Source organism: Embiotoca jacksoni, unplaced genomic scaffold (genome assembly GCF_022577435.1).
Source record: "Embiotoca jacksoni isolate LCO1_2020_lvr unplaced genomic scaffold, fEmbJac1.0.p SCAF_17, whole genome shotgun sequence".
NCBI lineage: Eukaryota > Metazoa > Chordata > Actinopteri > Embiotocidae > Embiotoca > Embiotoca jacksoni.
In genome coordinates, this window is record NW_027185307.1 from 420,315 (window position 1) to 440,000 (window position 19,686).

A 19,686-nucleotide genomic window follows, 5' to 3' on the forward strand; every position below is an offset into this window, starting at 1 on the left:
GACTTTGTATGGAATCACTTCTCGGGAGTCTGAACACGACTGAGACACAACAGAACCACAGAGGCTGTAAACATCACATCACAACATCACAACACAACAACACAACATCACAACACATGACAACACAACACATCACAACATCACAACACAACATCACAACACATGACAACACAACACATCACAACATCACAACACAACATCACAACACATGACAACACAACACAACACATCACAACATCACAACATCACAACATGACAACACAACACAACATCACAACACAACACATCACAACATGACACAACATCACAACATGACAACACAACACAACATAACAACACAACAACATCACAACACATGACAACACAACATCACAACATCACATGACAACATCACATCACAACATCACAACACAACATCACAACACCACAACACGTCACAACACAACGTCACATCACAACACAACACCACAACAACACCACATCACAACAACACATCACAACAACACAACATCACAACATCATCACAACACAACATCACAACACCACAACATCACAACACATCATCACAACACAACATCACAACACCACAACATCACAACACATCATCACAACACAACATCATCACAACAACACAGCATCACAACATCACAACCAGGTGATGAAGATGCTAAAGTTAACAGAACAACATAAAACCATTTTTCAGCACTGAAGGTAATTCAATAATTATACCTGAATATTCCTGTGTCTTTAATTCTATCACAGTCAGGTGGAGAAATATGTGGACCAGCAAACACTTTATATCTGCTTTCCAACGCACTTTTACAGTCCTGTGGAAAAATGATTTGATTTCTAGCCCTTTAACAGCTGGAAGCATTCTATTTCATCTCCGACTTCTCTTTTGAAGTGTGTGGCGTTATCACGCCAACACCGATAGAGCTTCCTGAAACTGTTGGAAAAGAAGAAAGGGGGTTTAAAAATAAATGTTTGAAATACATGTGACAGGCATCTTCCTATCACTAGTGGGTTCTTTACAGCACGACTGACAACAATCCTCAGAAGTATGGTTTCCAAAGGTGTTTTATTTCACCCACCACAAATGTCCAATGATCACACGCAATTTCTGTGTGCTCTGTGCAGCAGCCACCCTGCTGCTGCAGCCACCCTGCTGCTGCGTCCTCCTGCTGCTCCGTGTCCTCCTCCTGTCTGGTGACCTGCTTGGTTTTATCTGGGTTCAGGAGGGACAATCAGGGATGTGATTCAGCTGAGCTAATGAAGCCTCTTCCAGGCACCGTTCCCTGAACCACTCCCCCAATCAGTCCCTCCTGCAGCTGAGCCAAACCACACCCCGCCAGCACACGTGTTCAAAAAGTCTGTCAGATTCAGACTGATTGAGCTCCAAGAACCAGCAGTGATCCAACAGTTCAAGCAGGAAAACCCTCAAACATACAACTAGAGAAGTTTTCATGGAAGTCACCAATATCTGTAGGTTGGAGGTGGTGGGCCATCATGGAGGACAGATTATTACTAGTCTGAACTGATGTTTTCCACAGAAGAATATTACATCTGTGGTTTTGAATAAAACTTTTATTATGAGTTTTACAGTATTAACACTATGATTCAGTTTTCTTCAGATCACAGCTTCATGAATGTTCCAGCTGAACAACCGTCTTTAAACATGGTTCTCTTTCAGGACAGACGTATTCGGTGTCATATGTGGAGTGGAACCGTAAGATCCAGGAGAACTTTGAGAGGAAGTTCTACATTTCTCCTGATCCCCAGAACCCTGAGGAGGACCGACCTGAGCTGGTCCACAAACGAGGCATCTACAAGGACAGTGTGGGGGCCTCCAGCCCCTGGTGTGACTACCAGCTGCGGCCCAACTTCCCCATAGCTATGACGGTGGTAAGTAGACACAGTGGCGATGCCTGACTGTAAACATTGTGAAGTAAATCAAATTTTAGTTTTCAGAAGCCAGTTTTGATATTGGAGCGTGTTTGAGGGATTCAGCGTTCAGAGACTGAATAATCTGTTGTATATGTTTCATCTGTTCGTGCTCAGTCAAAAACATTGAATATCTGAGGTTTGTTTGGGAACAGAAACAGTTGCTCATAACATTAATCATTCACTCTTAGAAGGATTTATTCAAGGTTAAAGGTCATGTTGAAGTTATAAGGGATGTAACAGTAAGGCCCGGAAGTGTGTGTGTGTCGTAGGCTCCTGAACTGTTCTCTGTTGAAAAAGCCTGGGAGGCTCTGACTGTAGCTGAGAAGAAGCTGCTGGGTCCTCTGGGAATGAAGACGCTGGATCCTGAGTGAGTCTCATGTTTCCTGAGTATTGAAGACCATCAGGTAACTTCATCAGTGACCTGTTGGGAGGGTTAGATGTGGAGGAACTCAGATTTTGTAAATTATTTGGGAGCTGTTGTATCTCATTGTCTGACATGAACAAAGACCTCCTCCTCCTCCCATCATGTTCAACCTACCACACTCCATAATCTAGCTAAATGTTCACCTACCAATGCACAGGCAGTGTTTACCAGGACCCAAATGCAGGCTCACAGACTCAGGTATCGGTTCCAAAATACAGTCTTTTATTTCCAGAAATAAAAACAAACAAACAAACCAAAAGGTGGCACCTACAGCGTCCACTTGCTTCCAAGTCGGGAGGGCAACTCAACCGACTGATGCAGGGAGACACGGCCAGCAGGACAGCGGGCAGACCACTGGACAGGACCGCTGGAAAAAACTGAGTCTATATCCTCCAAGTCGGGAGGGCAACTCCACCAACTGGTGACTCCGACAGGGAGCTCTGCAGGTGGAACAGGAGCCGGAGGAATGGGAACGGGAACAGGACGGAGAATGGACGGAGGACTAACTAATGCACCGACAACCAGAGGAGTGCAGGGGCAGGGTACATATAGTCCGGGGAGGTGATCAGGGAGATGCAGCACACCTGCAGGAGGTGATCCGGGGTGAGTGGCTGCAGCTGCTGGGACCGGTGAGGGGCGTGGCCACGGGAGGAGAGGAGGACACAGAACAAGCAGACAGGGGACTGAGGGGACACAGGAGGAGAGGAGATCGGGGGCAAAACAGAGGAAAACAGGACTCCTGACAGTACCCCCCCTCAAAGGGAGCCTCTCGGCGACCAAAACTGGACCGGACGGGAGGAGGGGGGACGGAGGACCACAACAACACAAGACACGAGAAGGGAAACCTAGGTGGATGGAGGACGGGCACGGGGCAGGATGGCCTGGGGTGACTGCTCTGGAGGATGGCCACAGGGCAGGACAGGTTCAGGGGATCTCTCCGGAGGACGCCCACGGGGCAGGACGGGCTCGGGGGACCTCTCTGGGGGATGATGATGAGGCAGGGCTTCGACCCACCCGAAGGCAGCAGGAGCCGGAGGCGGGACGTCGGCTGTGCCAGAGGACGGAGAGTCGACTGCCCACCCAGAGGCAGCAGGAGCTAGAGGAGGTGTGTCAACCGCGCCAGGGGACGGCGCAGGAGGCGGGGCGACGACCGCGCTGGAGTTGGGTCGACCGCGCCGGAAGCTGGAGGTGGGGCATCGACCCACCCAGAGGCAGCAGGAGCTGGACGAGGGGCGTCGACCGCGCCGGAGGACGGAGCGTCGACTGCGCTGGAGGATGGAGGAGCTGGAGACAGGGCGTCGATGACCTGTCCAGCGACAGGGAATGGAGGAGCAGCGCTACTGCTGCGTAGGCCACGCTGCAGGCCCTTGCGGGCCAACGCCCTGGCCCGGATGGTGTCTGGATCATTGGCCGCAGCTGGAGGCAGGGCCTGCATGATCCTGTGGACCAACTCCTCGTCCCGAATGGCATCTGGATTGCTCGCCGGCGCTGCGGGGGTAGAGAGTCCATAGTGGCGACTGACTGGGCTGTGGGCTCGCTCATAGCGACTGACGGCTACACGTCCAGAGACCAAGGGCGTAGCAGGACCGGATGGCCGGTGACCCTGGCGTCGCCTCCTTCTGGGGGGGTCCCAGAAAGCCAGGCGGGTTCCCTCAAACCCAGTCCTGGGTTCAGCGGAAACGGGATCATTCCGGCAGGCCCGACTGGCAAAATATTGAATTAAGTCATGTACCTCGGACCAGAGTCTGTGGCCGCTGGGTCCTTCCTTGGTTGGTTCATTCTGTCATGAGGTGGTGTTTACCAGGACCCAAATGCAGGCTCACAGACTTGGGTATCGGTTCCAAAATACAGTCTTTTATTTCCATAAATAAAAACAAACAAACGAACAACCAAACCAAAAGGTGGCACCTATCGTGTCCACTTGCTTCCAGTCGGGAGGGCAACTCAACCGACTGATCTGGGGAGACACGGCTGGCAGGACAGCAGGCAGACCAGCGGACAGGACCGCTGGAAGAAACGGGGTCTATATCCTCCAAGTCGGGAGGGCAACTCCACCAACTGGTGACTCCGACAGGGAGCTCTGCAGGTGGAACAGGAGCCGGAGGAACGGGAACAAGACAGACGGAGAACAGACGGGTGACTAACTAATGCACCGACAACCAGAGGAGTGCAGGGGCAGGGTACATATAGTCCGGGGAGGTGATCAGGGAGATGCAGCACACCTGCAGGAGGTGATCCGGGGTGAGTGGCTGCAGCTGCTGGGACCTGTGAGGGGCGTGGCCACGGGAGGTGAGGAGAGGAGGACACAGAACAAGCAGACAAGGGACTGAGGGAACACAGGAGGAGAGGAGGACACAGGACAAGCAGACAGGGGACCGAGGGGACAGGAGGAGAGGAGGACACAGAACAAGCAGACAGGGGACTGAGGGGACAGGAGGAGAGGAGAGGAGGACACAGAACAAGCAGACAGGGGACCGAGGGGACAGGAGGAGAGGAGGACACAGAACAAGCAGACAGGGGACTGAGGGGACAGGAGGAGAGGAGGACACAGAACAAGCAGACAGGGGACTGAGGGGACAGGAGGAGAGGAGAGGAGGACACAGAACAAGCAGACAGGGGACCGAGGGGACAGGAGGAGAGGAGGACACAGGACAAGCAGACAGGGGACCGAGGGGACAGGAGGAGAGGAGGACACAGAACAAGCAGACAGGGGACCGAGGGGACAGGAGGAGAGGAGGACACAGAACAAGCAGACAGGGGACTGAGGGAACAGGAGGAGAGGTGATCGGGGGTAAAACGGAGGAAAACAGGACTCCTGACAGAGGCACATCAAAACACCTACACACACGATGTCAGGTGCTAGCTGGCCCACAGGGATTGTCTGCCTGGCTTCAACAGCTTCTTATCCACTGGGGCACCAATCAGCTGATTGACGGCAGCCACTTCAATCAGGGGTTTCAGCTGGTAGCTGCAGGCAGGATCATGGGGGCGACCTGGGGGCGGACAAAGAAAGAGAGCACAGGACACACACATGTAACTTTACTTCTTCTTCTTCTGTTTCTTCTTCTGTTTCTTCTACTTCCTTTACTTCTTCTTCTTCTCTACCATCAGCATCACAACCAACAGTGTGAACCTGATGTGTCCTCCTTTCAACAGCAGCTGTTTGTCTGTCCTGCAGTGACCTGGTGTACTGTGGAGTCTACAACAATAACTTGGACAATGATAACTTCCACCAGGCTCGAGGGTTCAACTACCACCAGGGCCCGGTAATGACCCGTCCAGCAGCAGGTCTTCTGTCATGTGTTGTCGCAGCCTCAGACTCTTTCTAACTTCCTGTTCCAGGAGTGGCTGTGGCCCGTCGGGTACTTCCTGAGAGCCAAACTCTACTTTGCAAAGAAACTTGGAAAGGAGATGTACGAGAGAACTGTTAAGGTGGTGAAAAACATTCTGTCTCGTCACGCCGTCCACCTGGAGAGGTACGAACTCATCGTCTGGAGCCACTCGGGAGAAACCACGGAAGTAACGAGTGAGCTTCACGTTTGTGATGTTTTCCCACAGGTCACCGTGGAAAGGTCTCCCTGAGCTGACCAATGAGGACGGCCGTCCCTGCTCGTTCAGCTGCGACAGCCACGCCTCGTCCATGGCGGCCATCTTGGAGGTCCTGTATGATCTGAGCTCTGCAGCCCAGAGAACCAGAGTTTAAAGAAATAAAAACAAGTGAAGAAACAACATTTCAGTGTCTTCCTTTTGCAGTCATGTCTTAGCCTGTGTACGTTGTGAATGTTTGAGTTGTGTTTATGATCGTAAGAAGTTTCCTCTCGGTGGAAAATCTTCTTTAAGACCTTTTTGATGCTCCGTTCATGGTTTCACAGATATAAAGACCATCGCTCACAGCTTCAGTCCTTCATGTGTACAGGCTGGAAACCCTGTTTGCTTTAAAGTTTGCTGAGCCTCGCTGAGGGACGGACCAATCAGCATCCAGTGGGCGTGGCTAGGTACGATGAATCTGAAACCAAGCACTTGTTTCTTTAAGGTAGTTCCAGCAGCAGTGTTGGCAGAGTTTCAAACCACAACATATTTTATACGGTGGTCGATGCCGGCTGGTTGAAAGCTGCTCCGGTGGTTTGATGGTGAACCAGAGGTGATGCAACACCTGGAACCTGAGGAGGTGGACGGACCGGAGACTCACTGATCAATAACAGCTGAAATATCAGCACAGAATAGTGAATGATATTTCAAGCTGGTGAAGCAGTCATAAAGCGATCTGTTTAATAATAATAATAATAAATAATAATAAGTAATAAATAATAATTTCTCTCTGCAGAGCCAGGATGTCTTTTTCCTGCAACAGTTTAGATGTCGACATGGTGCCACTCTTGGTTCTGTATTCTGTATCCTCCTCCTCCTCCCTCTGTTCCTCCCTCTGTCCCTCCCTCCTCCTTCTCTCGTACCCCTCCCTCCCTCCCTTGCTCCTCCCTCTGTTCCTCCCTCCCTCCCTCTGTTCCTTCCTCTGTCTCTCCCTCCCTCGCTCCTCCCTCTGTTCCTCCCTCCCTCCTTCTGTTCCTTCCTCTGTCTCTCCCTCCCTCCCTCCCTCCCTCCTCTCAGTGTTTATTTCCTCCACCTGAGCTCCTCCTCTGAATAGCCCCTTTGTGTCCGTCCTGCTGTGTCCCCTGTCCCCAGGTGGATTCATGTGAACCGTCTCCTCTAGTCTAAATGCTTCTTCCTGTGTTGCTGCTGCTGAGTGTTTGTCCGGTGATCCGGTGCTTCAGCTCCGGTCTGGTTATGGACAGTTGTGAGGACATGCGACCTCGTCACTCCGGGCAGACCCCCCAGACGGGACCCTCGCCCTTCACCGTCACCACGGAGCGCAGCAGCTTCACACCTGGAGACCGGGTCAAAGGTGAGCTGAACCTGGGGGTCGAGTAGATTAATCGTGACGGGGATGACGGTCACAACTTAAAGTCCCAAAGGACAAATGTTCCTGGAAAAAAAAACGCTTTCTCTTAAAGGGAAAGACCACCCAAATAACAAAACATGTTTACCGTGTTGACCATGCAGCAGCCTCTCTGTGAACAACATTGAACAGCGTTGTCCCTCTGAAAGACAAGACCATGAATCAGAGGATGTCATCCTCTTGGTACAAGTCACAAATAGGTTTTACTGCTTCGTCAACTTATATGCACCAAATCAGGGGCCAGAAAGCTTCTTCACTACGCTGAAAAAACAACTGCAGAACTGCCATCAGGAGCAGCTGATCATCGGAGGGGATTTCAACTGGACTCTATCTTCACCATGGACAGAACTAATGAGGAACCACAGTCATCTCAGAGTCTCCACAACATCATCACACACTTGGATCCGTTGGATACATGGAGAGTCAAACACCCACCAACCAGACAGTCCACATGGGTTCGGGTCAGAATAACAGGATTTACATCTGTCAGTCTCAGTTCCAGACTAAACAGTACAATCAGTCCAGTTGGGTTCACCGACCAGCACCTCCTCAGTTCAGGCTTGATAACCTCCCCGGGTGAAAGGGTGAACTCTTACTGGCACTTTAATAATCAACTTTTTGTCAGAGCGTTGAGGTTTTTTGGCAGCAGTGGAAAACTGAAGAAGTTCGTTTCAGTTGTCTGAAACAGTGGTGGGAGGTCGGAGAGGCACAGATCGTGTTTTCTGCCAGCGGTACACCTCAAACTCCACCGCTAAAATCAGGTCTGCTGTCAAACACCTTGAAGCCAGGATTAAAAGTATTGAGGAGGCTTCCAGAGACCCGGATCCCAGCGTGGGTCGACTGCTGCGGGAGAGGAGGTTGGAGTTGAGCTCCTTCCTGCAGGAGAGAGTGAAGGGAGCTCTGCTCAGGGTTGTTTTGTGCTTATTGTTTGTTTGTTTTGTTTGTTTCCAGTTAATCTCCAGGCTCCTCCCACCACACCGTTTATTGGTTTCCTGTTACAGGCGAGAGAAGTGGGGGGGTGGTCTGCTGTGGGCTCTTATACCCTGACGGAGGGGGCCGGCCGCCTGCTCACCTGCAGCCTCAGACAGGTGAGATTCCTCTGATACAGTCAGACCTCAGGAACGGAACCGGTTCTTCAACATTATCAAGACCGGCACGGTTAACGGAGGTCCACCTTTTCTCTCTGTGTGTGTGTGTGTGTGTGTGTGTGTGTGTGTATGTGTGTGTGTGTGTGTGTGTATGTGTGTGTGTGTGTGTGTGTGTGTGTGTGTGTGTGTGTGTATGTGTATGTGTGTGTATGTGTGTGTGTGTGTGTGTGTGTGTCTCCAGGACTCAGCTGTCTCCCACCAATCAGATTCTGCCAAAAACTCCATTCAGGTCATGTGGAGATCTTCAGGAAACATGAGAGATATTCAGTTCCAGTACGGTTTATTAAAATATTACCTTCTGTTTAATTGTCATGAGTCACATAACTCAACAAAGCTTGTCGTTAAAGTCTATAATCCCCGACGCTGATTGGACATTAGTACTTTAGTCACTTCTAAAGGAGATTTTGCTTGTTTGAGTGCTTTGAATGCAGCATATTTTTTACTTTGACTTCCAAAGATTTTCTTTTATTCTCATTATTTTGGACTTTGTTATATTTGGAGAGATGTACTTGTACTGTAGTAATGATGTGATGGTACATTTAAGTCTCAGAAAAGGGAAGATGGGCTCTGGTGTTTGTGACGGTTGGACTTCATCCTGTGATGAGAGTGAATAAGAGTGAATGAGTTGAGTGTGAGCAGCAGGAATGCTTCCTCCGGTCCATCCAGCCTCTTTGTGTCTCAGTGTGTCCTTTGTGGAGAATTTCAGCAGGTTCTGGGTTGATGTGACCAGTGATGTCCTGACCTCCACCGGTGGATCTGAAACTCCTCCCACTGCAACCAGTCCCACCATTTCACCAGCAAGAACAACCACGATACAACCTGCACCACCTGCTGTGAGTATAGTGATACAGGAACAGGGTGGTGGATTGAATATGAAGAGCTGTCAATTACTGAATGTTCTTCAGATCTATTTAAACTACTGTCTTCATTCTGTCTGTCTACAACATTTGTTTATGGTTTCCTCGGTGCATCGTTCTTTCATCCATGAGCAGCAGGGCTGAGCTGAGTTCCTCTGGTTAAATGAACATGATCTTTTCCTGCCAGCAGAACATCTCCAGCGCAGACTGTGGTGTCTCCAAGGTGTGCTTCAGTCATCCGTCACACTGCGACCCTACAGTCAACGCACACTGTTACTTCCTGTCAGCCATGATGCTGCCTGGTGCTGCCGCACGCTACGAGATGTCCGGCCCCTCTGATGGATACATCTCTTTTGGATTCTCAGACGACCAAATGATGGTAAAGTTAAAACTCTCTGAAGTGCTTCATGTGTTCTGAACTTTGTTTCTGGAAAGCTCTTCATGTATTTGTGTTGAACAGCACACATCTGAGACCTTGGTCACATATGAGGGATGAAGGAGGTCAGAGACTGATGCTGATGTTTGCGAACAGGAATGAGCAGTGATGAGCATCTGTCTTTGTATGTCTATGTGCATGTTTGAGATTTAAACATGGACTTGAGCAGAGCACTCATTCATTTTAGTGTCAAACTCAGGGAATCATGATGATGACGGAGAGGCTTGAAATGCTTCAGAGATTCTCCAGCATGAAGCAGTGAGTCATGAATTCATGCTCCCGAATCAGACTGTCATAACTGATGGACACATTTTATTCACTTTGGATTTGATGAGAGAAGTTGAATGGGAGTCTATGGAGCCGGAGGCTTTTTGGAGCCGACCTCTAGTGGCACTCGCTGGTATTGCAGCTGAAGACACTTCTGGATCAGAACCATTTTACAGACCTGAAGCTACAAACTTTTTTATGTTTTATGGCTGTGACGTCTGAGGGTTCATTAAAAACAAACCACCTGAACTGTGGCGCCATGGCAACAAGGTTCTCCAACATGACACCACTCCCACTCAGCTGGTTCACAATCAGGCGAGTTCCTCCCTCTGGACTGGTCTCACTTTGACTTCTTTCTGTTCCACAAAAATTGGACATAAAAGCTGATGTGCGCTCTGCTTCAGTCTCAGGTGAATGTTGAAGTCAGAAATGTGAGCGTACTGAAGTGATGTAACCAGGAAAACTTAAACAGGAGAGTTATGACTTCCTCCTGCTCCATGATAGATTTTTTTTCCAAACACAGGTTTGTGTTGATTTGAGACAAAAGAAGAGATCAGTGGTTGATGAAGTTGCTTGTGTTAAAATCATTCTTCTTCTTTCCTCAGGGAGACGATGACATTTATATTTGTGGTGTTAGCAGTGTCGGACTGGTGAGGGTACAACATGCCTTCTCAAGAGGACAAACGGCTCCACAGCTTCTTCCTCTGGTACCACTTCTTATAATAATGATCGAGATCAGGATGTGGCTTGTTTGACCATGAAATATTAACTTATTAGATATTACATATATATGTCTGAGCAGATGGAGTCTGAAATGATTTCTAACTGTCCAACAGGGGAATGTTTCTGATGTACGAGCGTCAGTGCAGGACGGGGTGATCCGCTGCTCCTTCACCTCCATGAACATCATTTCTACTCAGAGGACCTCCGGCTTCAACAGAACCTACCACCTCCTGTTCGCCCACGGACCCAGCAGCAGCGGTACTGACACGGGGTGCCATGGGGGAGGGGGAGAGGGTTCTTCAGACCAACAAGATGCTTCAGGTCAGACATGAAACCACGCAGCTCTGCTGGACCTTCCGAGGCGTCCGAGGAGAAACGTTCACTTCTAATTACCCAAACTGTGTCGCCGTGGCAACAGGGTTCTCCAACACGACAACACGACACTCAGAGTGCAACAAAAACACACAAGTTTCTACCCACAACAACACAATCGTAGCTCGTCACCAGGTCGTCTCTGAGACTTCTCTTTGTTCCCCAGAAACGTTTCACAAACTTTGATGTTCATTCTCTGATAAAGTTTCAGCTGCCTCAAACATCCGGACGCAGCAGAGCGCTGCTCAGACACACACCAGGAACTCAGGACCTGATGAAGATCAGGAGATGAACTCGTGACCTGATGAGGATCAGCAGATGAACTCGGGACCTGATGAGGATCAACAGATGAACTCGTGACCTGATGAGGATCAGCAGATGAACTCGGGACCTGATGAAGATCAGGAGATGAACTCGTGACCTGATGAGGATCAGCAGATGAACTCGGGACCTGATGAAGATCAGGAGATGAACTCGGGACCTGATGAAGATCAGGAGATGAACTCGTGACCTGATGAAGATCAGGAGATGAACTCGGGACCTGATGAAGATCAGGAGATGAACTTGGGACCTGATGAGGATCAGCAGATGAACTCGGGACCTGATGAAGATCAGAAGATGAACTCGTGACCTGATGAGGATCAGCAGATGAACTCGGGACCTGATGAAGATCAGGAGATGAACTTGGGACCTGATGAAGATCAGGAGATGAACTCTGGACCTGATGAGGATCAGGAGATGAACACACTGCCAGTTCCTCATCAGGGTTTCATCTTCCTGCTGCTCAGGACACGAGCAGGAGACTCAGAAGGTATTGATCTGCCCTCTACAGGTGATGGACTGAGATACCATCTTCTCAGGCCACATTCATAGAACCACCTGCTTTATCAGTCTGTTTATTCCGGGCCACACTGGAAAACACCAACTCAGCTGACGTCCTCTGAATAAGCACTCAAAATAAATGTGTCTCCAGTTGATGTGTGACCCGGTGCTCTGACACGTTACCATCACGTTACAGCAGATTCCTTTGTTTTGGGTGTTTTTTCTCCTGAAGATCTCTGCGTTTGTTTGGTTTGGGTACGGCTCTTCTTCCAGTGGAGGTCTTCCAGTCTAACTGGTGGGAGCCTCCCGGGTTAGACTCAGAAAAACAGAAATGGAACTAGCTACATGTTTTTCAATAACTGTCTGTTTCATGTGTCTCTCCAGCAGGACAAATCCAGTTTCATACAGAAACTTTCATCAGCACTGACAAGATCAACATTTCCAGACCTTCGCTTGTTCGACCAGCTGGACGGCCTCATATTCTCAAAGCACACGGTGAGATCATTCGTGGAGAGATGAAAGGTCTGGAGAGAGCTCAGTCTGTGACCTGGTTTGTCCCACAGCGCGACAGGTGAAACATCTTAAGGGAGGCTGTGGCTCAGTCGGTAGAGTGGGTTGAACACTAATCAGCAGGTTAGTGGTTCAATCCCCAGCTCCTCCTGTCCACATGCCTAAGTGTCCTTGAGCAAGACACTGAACCCTAAGTTGCTCCCGATGGTGAACCATCAGTGTGTGAATGTTCTCCTGATGGCAGCACCTTGATATGGTGATCTGTCTCATTAGTGTGTAAATGGAAAACATGTTAAAGCGCTTTGAGACCGAAAGGTGATAAAACTATACAAGTACAGACCATTTATCTTCTGAATATTCAAGGTTCTCAGAGGTTCTCAGAGGAGGGCAGCCCTAAAGGCAACACGGTGTCATCGCCCAGACATATTCTCCCAATGTTTAAAAACTTGATCTAAAATTCTCATGATCAATTCATGCACTCTTCAGTCCAGATTTAAAATCATAGGCGTGTTGAAGCTTTAGTCATTCTGATGCTTTGCCTCTGAACGACAGTGCTGATAATCACTTGGTTAACTGGTCCAGACTAAAATATCTCAACAACTACTCCATAGAAAACCATGGAATCCATTCCACACATTCATGTTCCCAGCAGATGAACCGCTGAGCTTACCGTCAGCCTGCGTGAACGTTTAATGAGACACTTCAGTCTGATGTTGTTTCCTCGCTGTGAGCTGGGGAACATTATCGATGCGTTCAGGCACCCGGGAATATTAATATCTGACAGATCTCATTAGTTTATTTCATCTTTCTATTGGTTGAACTTTACAGAGCTGCTAGTAGGACAGAAGACTCTGAAACTGTCTGAAGTTACTGAATACTGCAGATGGAGAACTTGAGAATCAGCATGTTTTGGTTTTCTGTTCACAGATTGGCTTCTTCATGTCCACATTCATACATTAATAATGTGTCAGACGGGGTTTTGTCAACACAAGCATTATTCAGATTTTTCAAAAGATTGCTGTCCACATGAAGGCAGAAGAATAGAAAAGCTCTTAAACATGTTCTTTTCTGTTTTAATTTGAATGATGTTTTTTTCAAATGTTTCATGACTGTCATCATTTGTTGAAGAGATCAGCTGAAAGATGATTTCTTGGTGTCCAAGTGAAAGGACGGAGTAAAGAGGGTGGTGTCCAAGTGAAAGGACAGAGTAAAGAGGGTGGTGTCCAAGTGAAAGGACAGAGTAAAGAGGGTGGTGTCCAAGTGAAAGGACGGAGTAAAGAGGGTGGTGTCCAAGTGAAAGGACAGAGTAAAGAGGGTGGTGTCCAAGTGAAAGGACGGAGTAAAGAGGGTGGTGTCCAAGTGAAAGGACGGAGTAAAGAGGGTGGTGTCCAAGTGAAAGGACGGAGTAAAGAGGGTGGTGTCCAAGTGAAAGGACAGAGTAAAGAGGGTGGTGTCCAAGTGAAAGGACGGAGTAAAGAGGGTGGTGTCCAAGTGAAAGGACGGAGTAAAGAGGGTGGTGTCCAAGTGAAAGGACGGAGTAAAGAGGGTGGTGTGTGATGCTGTGACCAGACAGCCTTCAGGGAACTTTGTGGTTTCCTGTGAGTTGACGTGACCCGACTCCGGTTCTGATTCTTCCAGCTTCAAATAGAGATTTCACTGAAGGTCTCAACTTCTACCAACGTTTCACAGTCAGTTCACAGAGATTCAGATGTTGGGACGAAACCATGAAATGGACGTTGGGTCATGAAACCAAGAGAAGTGGGATTAAAGAGGACGTTGTGTTCCAGGAGCGCTGATGCTGATCTCCTGGATGACCTCAGGCTCGGTGGGGATGATGGCAGCCAGATATCTGAAGGCAGCCGGAGGACAGCAGCTGTTCAGCAGAGACGGATGGTTTGTGGTGAGATTCACTGAACTGTTAATATATCAACTTTCAGCAAAATACACAAAATATAATGTTATCACAGTCGGACAAAGCTTACACGATTATTCATCTTTACATCTAATTACTGACGTTAGGAGAAGTAACTGGAGATGAATATTCATCTGGATGTCAAAATCAGCCGGTACTATTTCAACACACCGACAGAAAAGGAAATAAATAAAGTCATGAAGAAGCTCAAAGTCCAGACGAAGGGAGAACTGAGGTTCAGGATCCTAAAAACAGAAATACAGAAATATCTTGAACCCGTATTAACCTTCACCTTACCAGGAGCATCAGTAATGCAGTGTGTGTGTGTGTGTGTGTGTGTGTGTGTGTGTGTGTGTGTGTGTGTGTGTGTGTGTGTGAGAGAGTGTGTGTGTGTGTGTGTGTGTGAGTGTGTGAGTGTGTGAATGTGTGAGTGTGTGTGTGTGTGTGTGTGTGAGTGTGTGTGTGTGTGTGTGTGTGAGTGTGTGTGAGTGTGTGTGTGTGTGTGTGTGTGTGTGTGTGTGTGTGTGCAGACCTCCTTTTGACCAGGAGGTGCAGACAGTGACTCTCCTCCTCCTCCTCCTTCTCCTCCTCCTCCTCCTCCTCCTCATCTTTCTCCTCCTCCTCCTCCTTCTCCTCCTCCTCCTCCTCCTCCTCCTCATCTTTCTCCTTCTCCTCCTCCTCCTCCTCCATGACTTCCTGCAAAAACAGGAAGAAACTCCAGGAGCAACGGAGGACGAGTCGTCATGAGATGGTTTTTAAAGCTCTGATCTGAGTAAAATGAGGAGATCAGAATCAGTGTTTGTGTTGCAGCACCCCCCCCCCCCCTCCTCCTCCACCCCCACCCACAGACGCTGGCCAAGCCTGCCCCCTATCGCACACTGCTGGTACTACATGCCCCTCTGAGCGCTGTTGTCCTGTGTTCCTGCAGGTCCATGTTGCAGTGATGAGTGTGACGGTAGCAGCCACCTTCATCGCCTCCATCCTCTCCTTCTCACATGTTCAGGGCTGGTCTGAGGTCAGTGCTTCACCTGCAGATCCTCACTGCACATCAGACAGGAAACACAGGGATGCTCTGGTAGAAGTATTGATCCCAATCAGAGGAGATCACGACTGAACAACAACATTGATCGTAGAAAGAGTTCAGTTTCATTCAGAAAGAGTCAAATCATTTATAATTTTAGGAGATTTTAACGTAGAGTCTTTAAAGATTATAGACAGAACCTCAACTATTCTATAATGTGTGTGTGTGTGTGTGTGTGTGTGTGTGTGTGTGTGTGTGTGTGTGTGTGTGTGTTGCAGGGAGCCCACCCTGTGTTGGGGTGTCTGGTCCTGGTTCTTTCCGTCCTCCAGCCGGTCCTTGCTCTCCTGCGCTGTGGACCACAACATCCACTGTAGGTCACTGATTCTAAATGCTGTCGGATATAAACATATAAATAAATCACTTCTCATTGAAATCCAAAAAACATTCATCAACTCAATAATAGATAGATAATATTTAGGTAATAAATCGATCTCCTGTATCAGGAATGATCTCCTGTATCAGGAATGATCTTCTGTATCTGGAATGATCTCCTGTATCAGGAATGATCTTCTGTATCTGGAATGATCTCTTGTATCAGGAATGATCTTCTGTATCTGGAATGATCTCCTGTATCTGGAATGATCTCCTGTATCAGGAATGATCTTCTGTATCTGGAATGATCTTCTGTATCAGGAATGATCTCCTGTATCTGGAATGATCTCCTGTATCTGGAATGATCTCCTGTATCAGGAATGATCTTCTGTATCTGGAATGATCTCCTGTATCAGGAATGATCTTCTGTATCTGGAATGATCTCCTGTATCTGGAATGATCTCCTGTATCAGGAATGATCTTCTGTATCTGGAATGATCTTCTGTATCAGGAATGATCTCCTGTATCTGGAATGATCTCCTGTATCTGGAATGATCTCCTGTATCAGGAATGATCTTCTGTATCTGGAATGATCTCCTGTATCTGGAATGATCTCCTGTATCTGGAATGATCTCCTGTATCTGGAATGATCTTCTGTATCAGGAACGATCTTCTGTATCTGGAACGATCTCCTGTATCTGGAATGATCTCCTGTATCAGGAATAATCTTCTGTATCTGGAATGATCTCCTGTATCAGGAATGATCTTCTGTATCTGGAATGATCTCCTGTATCTGGAATGATCTCCTGTATCTGGAATGATCTCCTGTATCTGGAATGATCTCCTGTATCAGGAATGATCTCCTGTATCTGGAATGATCTCCTGTATCTGGAATGATCTCCTGTATCAGGAATGATCTCCTGTATCTGGAATGATCTCCTGTATCAGGAATGATCTCCTGTATCTGGAACACCTCTCATCCAGGTTGGAGGTTCAGACTGAGGATGGTTTGAACTTCACCACTTCACTGTTTTATTAATAGAAATGTGGAAGAACCTGTTGGTCGTTCGATCTCTGACACATTTTAACGTCCTGGGCTTAATGTCTCACATTGTGTTTGTGGTCTATAATGAGTTTATGCACATTTCAGTCATACGTTTATTTTAACTGAGTTATTAGAGTTGGAACATGTTGCGTTCAGTGCTTGATTGTAGCTGGTGGGACATGAAGGTGGACTGTGGAGACTCAGAGATCATGTACCACCACAACCATCCCTGTGCTTGCGTGGGTTCTCTCCGGGTTCTCCAGCTTCCTCCCATCATCCAAAAACATGCACCTCAGGTCAGGTTACCTGGCGCCGCCCTAGTGGCAGCCTGCTGCAGCAGCTCCCCCCTGAGAGACCCCCTGCTGTAGTGAAGACATTTCCCCTCAGGGATTAATAAAGTGAAATAAAAAAATAAAAAATAAAAATAAAAAAAAATCTGCTGTGGCTGAAGTTGATTTAAATATTAAAATGTTGTTTTCCATCCAAATTGTCGATGGCCTGAATCACTTTATTTTAGGAAATCACCGACACAAAGGGTGCAAAATAAATGAGCAATCTTTTGGAATAAACACTCAATCTCGTACCTTCATCAGAGATGTCAGTAAATCAGCCCTTCGTTGTTCCACTCTGACGACTGCTTCTCTGCTCTCAATTTTCCGTTTCCAAGTTCAGGAATGAAGTTTGAAGTTCATAATCCCAAATTGTTTGAAGCGACAGATGATCCGTGCAGCTGTTTGTTCTCCGCCCTGAATCAGCTGATGGTTTCCTATTTCTTCTCTTTGTCAGGAGGTTTGTCTTCAACTGGTCACATGCTTTAAACGCAGCAGCAATTAAAGCTTTAGCAGGTAATCTCTCACCTCACTGTGATGTCATACATCCTCTCTGAAAAACATGTTCCACACCAACCATGTCAACCCCTGCAGTAAGTCTTCATGTGTTTGCTTATATGTGACCACAGTGGCGGCCATATTTACAGGCCTGAAGTTGATTGACAGCTCTGTGAACCAATGGCTGATGAAGGTGATGGGGGGGTTTGTTGGCTGGGAATTGTTGTTCTACTTCCTGTTGGAGGTTCATTTAAAATGGAAGTTTTACAGCAAAGGTAAATATACTTATATATTAATATGATTGTTAAGTGGTTCTTGGTCGGTTCATTACTTCGATTTTTTTTGTCAGTAAATGTGAAATAAAATATTAATCAGTGCAGAGCATGAAAACAGAATGGATTGGATTAGACTGCTTTGAATTTGATTACACTATATTGTATATTTGATGTTTTCATTTCAATACAAATATAAATAAATCAAATTGGAAAATGTTTGAAGCAATAATTACATTAAATTGCAATTGCACTTAATTAAATAATAATATTGATTTGATTAATGTAACATTTTGATTAAATTCAGCACATTTCCACAGTAAATACTTATTATGATGCTAAATCTATTTATTTGATGGTTTATTTACGCTGCAGCAGCGTTAACTGTTCTCTGCTGTGATCTCAGATACTTCGACTGTTCCACTGGAATCCACAACGGTAAGAAAAATGACGGTTTGAAGGAAATCAGAACGGTGAGTTACTGATGATTTGTAATAGATTGTTTCCTCAGATGGACGTCGATGTGCTGCTGGTGGCGCTGTTCCTCCTCGGAAACATCCCCTTTCTGGTGGCACTGCTGGCTGGAATCGGGACGTCATGAGCAGAAGAAGAGCGAAGAAAAGTCTCGATGAAAGTCCCGACAACGGCACTTCATCTCTCCTGGTTTTACTGTTTTTTTTAAAAAAGGTTACTGTTATCAATGTTAACAGTTGTTACATAAACACAGCACTTTACAATGGTGTAAAGATTTTTTGTTAATTATTTATTTTGGGTTTTATCAACTGGGATGAGTGGAATTTAAAAATGGGCACAAGGTCCAATAACCTTCATGAGGAAGGCAGCAATGCTGGAAAAAGCTGCAACCGAGCAGCAGCTGTTTTTAGACCCCCTCCATTATTTAGTTTTTATTTTTAATAGTCACCTCTTGTTGTTGGTAGCCGTTCTGAGGCGCTTCGTTGCCGACTTCATTTGATAATGAAGAGAGAAGCTGTTGGTATCTGCAATGGGAAACGCTACCTGGGAAATGAGTTTGGTACTTTATGGTAGATGATCTAAAAAGTTCAGTTCAAAAGAGATGACATCATTATTTTAGGAATTGGCCCCGTGGATACACTCTGTTCTCCTACATGTCCATAATTATGTTTGTTCCACCAAATGTTTGAACATGTTGTTTTACCATCTCAAAAACAGCAACCTGAGATTTACAAACCCTTTTAGTCATAAAGACACGTTTGTTTTTACGTGTAAATATTCATTTTCCCAGCAGGATATAATCTGTAGAATCAATACACACAATACACACACAATACACACAATACACACACAATACACACAATACACACACAATACACACAATACACACACAATACACACAATACACACAATACACACAATACACACAATACACACACAATACACACAATACACACAATACACACAATACACACAATACACACACAATACACACAATACACACACAATACACACAATACACACAATACACACAATACACACACAACACACACAATACACACAATACACACACAATACACACAATACACACAATACACACACAATACACACACAATACACACAATACACACACAATACACACACAATACACACAATACACACACAATACACACACAATACACACAATACACACAATACACACACAATACACACACAATACACACAATACACACAATACACACACACAATACACACAATACACACACAATACACACACAATACACACACAATACACACAATACACACA

General features: G+C 46.8%; 2 protein-coding genes across 2 annotated transcripts in view; both read left to right on the forward strand.

Moving 5' to 3' along the window:
* The window catches only part of LOC138199267 (glycogen debranching enzyme-like), a 37,263-nt gene extending 31,166 nt beyond the window's left edge, over positions 1-6,097 (forward strand). Inside the window, 5 exon segments of the mRNA XM_069151207.1 lie at positions 1,691-1,902; positions 2,214-2,311; positions 5,547-5,634; positions 5,711-5,844; positions 5,927-6,097. Coding sequence (XP_069007308.1) covers positions 1,691-1,902; positions 2,214-2,311; positions 5,547-5,634; positions 5,711-5,844; positions 5,927-6,071 — 677 coding nt within the window. The 3' untranslated portion in view covers positions 6,072-6,097.
* A 962-nt stretch (positions 6,098-7,059) lies between these two features.
* Positions 7,060-18,599, forward strand: LOC138199578 (putative ferric-chelate reductase 1). Its single transcript, XM_069151758.1, has 15 exons — positions 7,060-7,268; positions 8,274-8,410; positions 8,652-8,832; positions 9,110-9,303; positions 9,515-9,706; positions 10,636-10,737; positions 10,867-11,011; positions 12,335-12,442; positions 14,245-14,357; positions 15,298-15,384; positions 15,669-15,760; positions 17,594-17,652; positions 17,766-17,909; positions 18,313-18,344; positions 18,418-18,599. Exons 1-15 carry the CDS (start codon positions 7,082-7,084, stop codon positions 18,505-18,507), a joined length of 1,863 nt encoding a protein of 620 aa, XP_069007859.1. The 5' UTR covers positions 7,060-7,081; the 3' UTR covers positions 18,508-18,599.
* Positions 18,600-19,686: the final 1,087 nt, after the last annotated feature.